Source organism: Triticum urartu, chromosome 6, assembly GCF_003073215.2.
Source record: "Triticum urartu cultivar G1812 chromosome 6, Tu2.1, whole genome shotgun sequence".
Lineage (NCBI taxonomy): Eukaryota > Viridiplantae > Streptophyta > Magnoliopsida > Poales > Poaceae > Triticum > Triticum urartu.
In genome coordinates this window covers 558,277,359-558,284,725 of record NC_053027.1, presented here as the reverse complement: position 1 = coordinate 558,284,725, position 7,367 = coordinate 558,277,359, and the positions used below count along the sequence as shown (strand labels likewise).

The following is a 7,367-nucleotide window of genomic DNA, read 5'->3' as shown; positions in this document are numbered from 1 at the left end:
GATGCGGCTGACCGCAGTGTCACGACGACGCTGAGCCAGGAGCGACCTGAAACGTGCACGACACGGTTGCGGTGTCGCTGATGGAGCAGAAGATGAGGTTGGCCTGTATTGGTGCAACTGCGGTGCGGTCGGGAGGGAGGGGGCGGTCAATGGAGCCAGAGAAGACGATGGGTTTAGAGGGATGACCGGCGGCGATGGCGGCAGACGATGGAGGTGGCAGCTTGGGAAGAGGGGGGCGAAAACGCACACATGGTACGGTAGCCTCGTCGCTGAACAGCGTTGGCGAGCGGCAGAAGGAAGAAGGCGAGCTAAGGAGAAAGTCGAACGCTCGCCGTTGGTTGGGAAGTTGTAATTGTAAGGCCTCTCACAAATAGTTTGTCCCCCTTTTTTTCTAGCGTTTTCAGCCTGTTCCTATCTTATTTTTGCATTTTGAATCGTGTCGTTGCACCTTTTGCGTCCAACGCAGTTCAGTAGACACAAAACTTGACTCCGTGTACCACACTCTACGGAGGTCGGCAGCGCGATGGACGGGCTAGGGCAGGGACCGAGATCACATCACGTACAAGGGACCAGAAATGCTAAACCTACGTATAACGAACCTACGGATGGAAATTTAAATTTATGGGGTCGATTTCCACTAACCTCCCACTAATGCCCCGAGTTTCCCTCATAGGGAACCGATAAGCCTTTCCGTTGGCGATCAAGATCGGCCCCGACCTGCACTTGACCCCACTCCCCCACTGCTCCGCTCCGCTCCTTGGTTGTTTGAGCAGTATAAATGCAAGCCGGTGCCCCTCCGCCATTGCCATCCTCCACCCCCATCGGGACGAGCATCTCACTCCCAAGCCGCGCAACAGAAAGCCGAGCTCCGGCAAGGGTCTCCGAGGAGCGAACCATGGCGTCCAAGCCCGGCCCTCTCACCCGGTGGCCATGGCACGACATGGGAAACTACAAGGTATGTCCAAATGCCCACTCTTGCATGCGTATGCATGTGCGTCAGTGTGTGCATACATCTCGTGGTGACCACGAGCTCTGCTTTTTTGGTGCGTGTAGTACGCGCTGGTGGCGCCGTGGGCGGCGTACAGCACCTACCGGTTCGCGGCTGCGAAGGCGAGGGGCGAGGAGGGGGACCTGCTCAGCTTCTTCGTGCTGCCCACGCTGCTCTTCCGCCTGCTCTACACCCAGCTGTGGATCTCCGTGTCCCGCCACCAGACCGCCCGCTCCAAGCACCGCATCGTCAGCAAGAGCCTCGACTTCGAGCAGGTCGACCGCGAGCGCAACTGGTCCGTAACTAATCTTTTCTTCACGCATGCATCCCCACGGCAATGGCGGCATGGCCGGAGGCGCTGACGAAGCAGAGGATGCATTCCTTTGGTAAACTGCAGGGACGACCAGATCATCCTGACGGCGCTGCTCTTCTACGTGGTGAACTCGGTGGCGCCGATGACGCAGGGCCTGCCGTGGTGGAACCCCAAGGGGATGGTGCTCACCGTGCTCCTCCACCTCGGCCCCGTGGAGTTCCTCTATTACTGGTTCCACCGGGCGCTGCACCACCACTACCTCTACTCCCGGTACCACTCGCACCACCACGCGTCCATCGTGACCGAGCCCGTCACCTCCGTCATCCACCCGTTCGCGGAGGAGGCCGTCTACTTCGGCCTCTTCGCCATCCCGCTCCTCTCCACGATGGCCACCGGCATGGCCTCCGTCGCCGTGGCCAACGGCTACCTCGTCTACATCGACTTCATGAACTACCTCGGCCACTGCAACTTCGAGCTCGTCCCCAAGCTCCTCTTCGACCTCTTCCCGCCGCTCAAATACCTCATGTACACGCCATCGTAAGTCACCCTCCAATCCTCCATGACCATGCATGCACGAGCTTGTTTCCATTGAGTTTTGGCCGATTTTCATGGCGGATTTGGGTCGAGCAGGTTCCACTCGCTGCACCACACGCAGTTCAGGACCAACTACTCGCTGTTCGTGCCCTTCTACGACTACGTGTACGGCACCATGGACAAGTCGAGCGACGACCTGTACGAGCGCACGCTGCACGGCCGGGAGGAGGCCCCCGACGTCGTCCACCTCACCCACCTCACCGCGCCGGGCTCCCTCCTCCACCTCCGCCTCGGCTTCGCCTCCCTCGCCTCCGCGCCGCTCGACTCGCGCCCCCCGTTGGCGCTGGCGTGGGCACTGGCGATGGTGGAGCGGCCGCTCGCCGCGCTGGCTTCGCTGCTGGGCCGGACGGCGTTCCGGTGCGAGGCCAACAGGATGGGCAAGCTCAGCACCGAGACATGGGTCGTCCCCAGATACACCTCCGAGGTACAGGCAACAACAACAACAAACATCCACCATGACCGCCATTCATTCCTTAATTTTTCCGATTCATCATATGTTTTGACGGGTCAGGAAGAATTCAAGGTTGTTTCTTGGGACGGATGTGTGAATTCGAATTTAATTTATTTGTGCAGTACACGTCGAAGAAGGATGGGCACGCGGTGAGCCGGGTGGTGGAGCGGGCGGTGGCGGACGCGGAGGCAAGCGGCGCCGCGGTGCTCACGCTGGGGCTGCTGAATCAGGCAAGCTACCGTCCAAGCGCATGACCCCCCCCCCCCCTTCAATGCGCGCTGCAACCGCATTCATTTCGTTGGCGCCATTGATGAATTTATTTACTTATTACAAGTAGCACTGCGCTATAGATTCAATGCGGGATGCAGACAGTAGGTGCGAGGCGCAGCAGCGCCATGAATACATGCACGCAGTACTTTCAGATCTTCATCACGCACATAGGAGTACTCGTACTACTACTCTCTGAAAAGAAACATTGGCGCTCCAGTATGAATGAGATTGTCGGTTTTCAGGCCATGGTGGCACTAATTGACCGAGTAAGGTGCTGACATGGATGGGCTTTGTTGTTTGATGCGTGCAGGGCTACGAGCTGAACCGGAACGGGGAGCTGTACGTGATCAGGAAGCCTGGCCTGAAGACCAAGATCGTCGACGGGACGAGCCTCGCCGTCGCCGCCGTGCTCCACATGGTGCCTCGCGGCGCCAGGGACGTGCTCCTCCTGGGGAAGGAGTGCAAGGTGGTGTCCGTGCTGGCCCAGGCCCTCTGCGAACGCGACATTCAGGTACACTGCAAACACTGTTGCTCTCCGTCAGAAGAAGAGAAGTGCAAACTGACAGCAATAATCTGGATCCGTTCAATGTTGCATTTGGATGATTGATTGATTGATTGGTTCATGATCGTGTCGAACAGATTCGGGTGGTGGACGCGGATCTGCACGAGGCGCTGGGGCAGCAGATCAGCCCGGAGCTCCGGGGCCGCCTGGCCCTGTCATGCAGCTACAGCAGCAAGGTACACGAACTGCAGATCTTGCGACTGCAGTAAAATTACTGCTGTTTTTGGACGTGGACTCCGCGACTCAGACGTGAAACGGGTTGCAGGTGTGGCTGGTTGGCGACGGGCTGACGGCGCGGGAGCAGGAGAAGGCGACGCCGGGCACCCACTTCGTGCCCTACTCCCAGTTCCCGGTCACCGCCGGCGGCGACGCCCGCGCCGACTGCGTGTACCACAGCACCCCCGCGCTCGTGGCGCCGGAGTCGTACGAGAACCTCCACGCCTGCGAGGTAACAACCATAGATCCAGCATTTGTGTCCGTGGCTCCATGCCACTGTGTGTGCACTGTGCACGCACCGTGCTGATGTCGCGTGGCTGTTCTTGTTCGTGTGCGCAGAACTGGCTGCCGAGGCGGGTGATGAGCGCGTGGCGCGCGGCGGGGATCGTGCACGCGCTGGAGAGGTGGCCCGGGCACGAGTGCGGCGACGCGGTCACCGGCGTCGACAAGGCGTGGCGCGCCGCCCTGGCGCACGGCTTCCGCCCCTACGACGCCGCCGCCGTCCGCCACGCGGCGAACGGAGCAGCCAAACCCGGCCAAGCGCGCGCTGATGCCAACTGAACCGACCGATCGCCGCCGCTCTGGAACCAGATGTAGTACCACTATCGTGTCTCGACGATGCTTTGCTACCAGTAGTAATCTTCTCGCAAAATAATCCTCTCGCGTTTATGTCTGTCATCATCAGTAGCTTCAACTGATGAACACGGTTATGAATGAGATCAGGCTATCTGTTCGACAGCGAAGCGCAGAAGGGAGAATAGCGAAGTGCTCAGATGGATCGGCTCGCTTAGTACAGTCTCTCTGTGACGATGCTTTAATAAACTCTCAGTGCTATCATGTGCCAGCCACTCAACCTGACGAGTTTCAGCCGATGAACGCGGTCATCAAATCTTTTATGCCGATGAACGTCAGCTTTATTAGGAGCATACGAAAACTTGATGAGAAAAACACCCACACCGGCTTGCCTAGGACAGTCTCTCAGTGACGATGATGCTTTGATAAACTCTCGGTACTACCACGTGTCAGCCACTCAGCCTGACGAGGTTCAGCCGATGAACGTTGTCATCAAATCTTTTCTGTCGGTAACTTCAGTTTTATTAGGAGCGTACGAAAACTTGATGAGAAAAACACGCACACTAGCTTGCCTTCAAGTGATGAACACTGTCATCAGATGATGAACACTATCATCAGTTCTTTTTTCTGCCGGTGAATGTCGGCTTTATTAATAAGAGCGTAAAAACTTGAAGAGAAAAACACAAAACGTGGCCTCCACATTGACTGAAGTTTTTTCTCATCCAGTGGACTCAGACATTCGAAAATGCAAAAGGGAAACGCGCCAGGTAGGGGTCGAACCTACGGCCTTCCGCTTAGGAAACGGACGCTCTATCCACTGAGCTACAGGCGCTTGCCTGACGAATGGGTAACCATTCCTTTACATGACGTTTAAACACCGATCCCCTTCCTCAATGGAAACGAAGCAGGGTTCATACAGTTCTACAGTACTGAGGGAAAGGACCGACGTGTCGACTTCGCAAAATCTTACACACCCACAACAGACGAGACGCAGAAAGGGATGACAAAACTGTTCGAGCTCACTACTCCGTGTCTTCGTCAGCTTTGTACAGGGAGCTCATCACATCGCTCCAGCTTTGGGAGAGACCCGTGGTGAACGCGGACGCGTCCGAGTGAACAAAATAAGCTACTAGTATGTACAGCAATCTTCAACCAATGAGAACACGGTTCATTTGTAATCCACTTCTACTACCTGGAGTACTTTCACACGTTATCGGCATTTTGACTTCAACAAAACTATAAAAGAAAAAGTATATGTTATTCATCTATTTTTTTCGAAACCAAGGCAAAAGATTTGCCTCATATATTAATTAAACAGAGAGGAGAGTTTGTTACAACAGTCACTCTTACATGGCATGAAAGATTACTCACACACAATAATAGACCCTAGTTTCTTTGCTCCGACGGTGACCCAAAGATTTGCCTCGTTAGTGATCGTAGTGAGCAAGACAGGCGGTGGTGCGCTCTTATGCCGGAAGACCCGAGCATTTTTTTTCGTTCCATATGGTCCATGACACGAGCATGGTCAGCAAGGCCATCGCTTTTCTGTTGGGGACTCCTGCGCCGGTTCGATTTGTCCACCAATTCTTGACGGAACCATCCAGATGCCACAAGGAGGTGTCCAACTGTTCTAGATGGAATTTGTCAGTGACCATCTTCCAAAGCCGTATGGAATAGCGGCACTTGAAGAAGAGATGTGGCCCACTCTCTTGCTCCCTTTTGTAAATAGGGCAAAGACCACAATTTGGCCATCCCCGCTTGGCAAGCTTGTCGGCTGTCCAGAGTCTATCTTGGATAGCCAACCAAGCAAAGAACTTTGCCTTTGGTAGGGATATAATACTATTTTTGCACCCACAAAAGGAAACATAATAATCAGATATAAGCACTACAACTAAACATGGAATTGGCTGCTAGTTGTGGATCACATAGTTGAATTTGACAGATTCGAAAAAAAACATAGTTGAATTTGAATAAATTAAACTTCACTTCTAATAGATGGTGACGTGCAACTCAATGAAATGGGGCAATACATATTTACTACCTGTTCTGAAACTCTCCAACTCTCGGTTTCACAAACTCCAAACTCGAAATCCTGCTAAACGCATTAGCTCCTCGAAGTTGTATTCTCGGAGCTGTCTCGGGCCGTGGTGCAATTTGGAGAAGCTAGGAAAACTGAGCTCAGTGAAAACAAGAATATGGAGTTCCACCTATTTACAACTAATATGTCACTGCCTAAGAAAACGTTTCGGCTGAGCTCCTCCATGTACAGAAACAAATCACTCGACCGAATCATTCACACTCTCCACTCTCCTTCGTTCGCTGAGTTGGGCTGCCTCCAGCTAGCCCAAAGGGGCGCCTAACAGGCCTGTTGCCTCGCAGGGCTGCAACATTGAGAGAAGCTCCAGATGGAGCCGAACATTTCTAAGATAGCTACATGGAGTTAGAAGCGAGGAGGAGAAGCTGGATATGTGAAGTTTAGCGCTAGAGGGGATCCGTACACGCCCTTAGTGCCCAACTGCTGTGAAACATCAGTTTTCCCTTCACCCTCCGTAATACTCACATCTAATTCCTCCCCATCTACAAACTTGCTTGATAACACGTAGGATCAGGTCCCGAGAAAGTAACTTCCAATTAGAGAACCAGACAGAGAAATGGCCAGCACCTTACACTCAGCTTATCCCTCCTCGTCGTCCACGTGGTCCAGGACTACGGTGGTGGTGGTGCTGCTACTGCTACAGTGGCGGCTGCTTGGCGTCCTCATCGCTGACTTCGATGGGCTCGCCCTCCTCCCCATCTTTGTCACCTAACAGGTCACCGCGAATGTCACGATTGGGCCATCTCCCAGTCCGGACGGAGAGACTTGGGCGCCGACGGGATGGCATTGGGAGAGAGAAGAGTATATCAATATTGGAATAGCAGAGGGGATCAAGAGTACTTGGGGTGGTGTCTCACATGAGCTAAGTATTCTCTTGCAAGGTTTTCGAGTGGCAGACGACAACCCTCCACCTGTTGCAGGTCTCTGCCGCGGGGGAAGTCCCATGCCGGTCGCGGCTCCTACGGTGGTCATCGACGGCCGGCCCATGCTTCTCCCCCATCGTCGTCACTTGTGCAAGAAGCAAGTGGAATGAGGCATTGAAGGGGGAGAATCATGGGGATTGGAAGAGATCAGGGGAGAGATGCAAAGGAGAAGGCATTGTGCTACTGCATTGTCACCTAGCTGTTGTTAACGAGAAGGATATGGGAGATGAGGATGGATTTTTCAGGAAGGAGAAAGCTGTTAAGGATGCCTCGCGAAGCGAAGTCGCAAGCGACCGATATAAGCGGTGAGTGGTGGGACCCATACCGAGATATTTCTGGTCTAAACCGATGTACCACAGCTGCGACTCAATCCCACATAATA

At 54.3% G+C, this 7,367-nt stretch overlaps 1 protein-coding gene and 1 non-coding gene across 2 annotated transcripts; one reads left to right on the top strand and one right to left on the bottom strand.

The window, feature by feature from the left end:
* The first annotated feature begins 794 nt into the window (after nt 1-794).
* Nucleotides 795-4,132, top strand: LOC125515358 (very-long-chain aldehyde decarbonylase GL1-6-like). Its single transcript, XM_048680819.1, has 9 exons — nt 795-955; nt 1,054-1,283; nt 1,386-1,838; nt 1,932-2,319; nt 2,469-2,576; nt 2,927-3,127; nt 3,256-3,354; nt 3,444-3,626; nt 3,734-4,132. Exons 1-9 carry the CDS (start codon nt 896-898, stop codon nt 3,953-3,955), a joined length of 1,944 nt encoding a protein of 647 aa, XP_048536776.1. The 5' UTR covers nt 795-895; the 3' UTR covers nt 3,956-4,132.
* A 594-nt stretch (nt 4,133-4,726) lies between these two features.
* Nucleotides 4,727-4,799, bottom strand: TRNAR-CCU. Its single transcript has one exon. It is a non-coding gene; the product is annotated as a tRNA-Arg (tRNA).
* Between the last annotated feature and the right edge of the window lie 2,568 nt (nt 4,800-7,367).

What these genes read in the sequence shown, in the direction of transcription:
- LOC125515358 (XM_048680819.1), top strand. Translation starts at nt 896, where the DNA reads ATGGCGTCCAAGCCCGGCCCTCTCACCCGGTGGCCATGGCACGACATG. An exon ending in GTCGACCGCGAGCGCAACTG is followed by an intron (nt 1,284 to 1,385) that starts GTCCGTAACTAA and finishes GGTAAACTGCAG; the next exon opens with GGACGACCAGATCATCCTGA. An exon ending in TCTGCGAACGCGACATTCAG is followed by an intron (nt 3,128 to 3,255) that starts GTACACTGCAAA and finishes CGTGTCGAACAG; the next exon opens with ATTCGGGTGGTGGACGCGGA.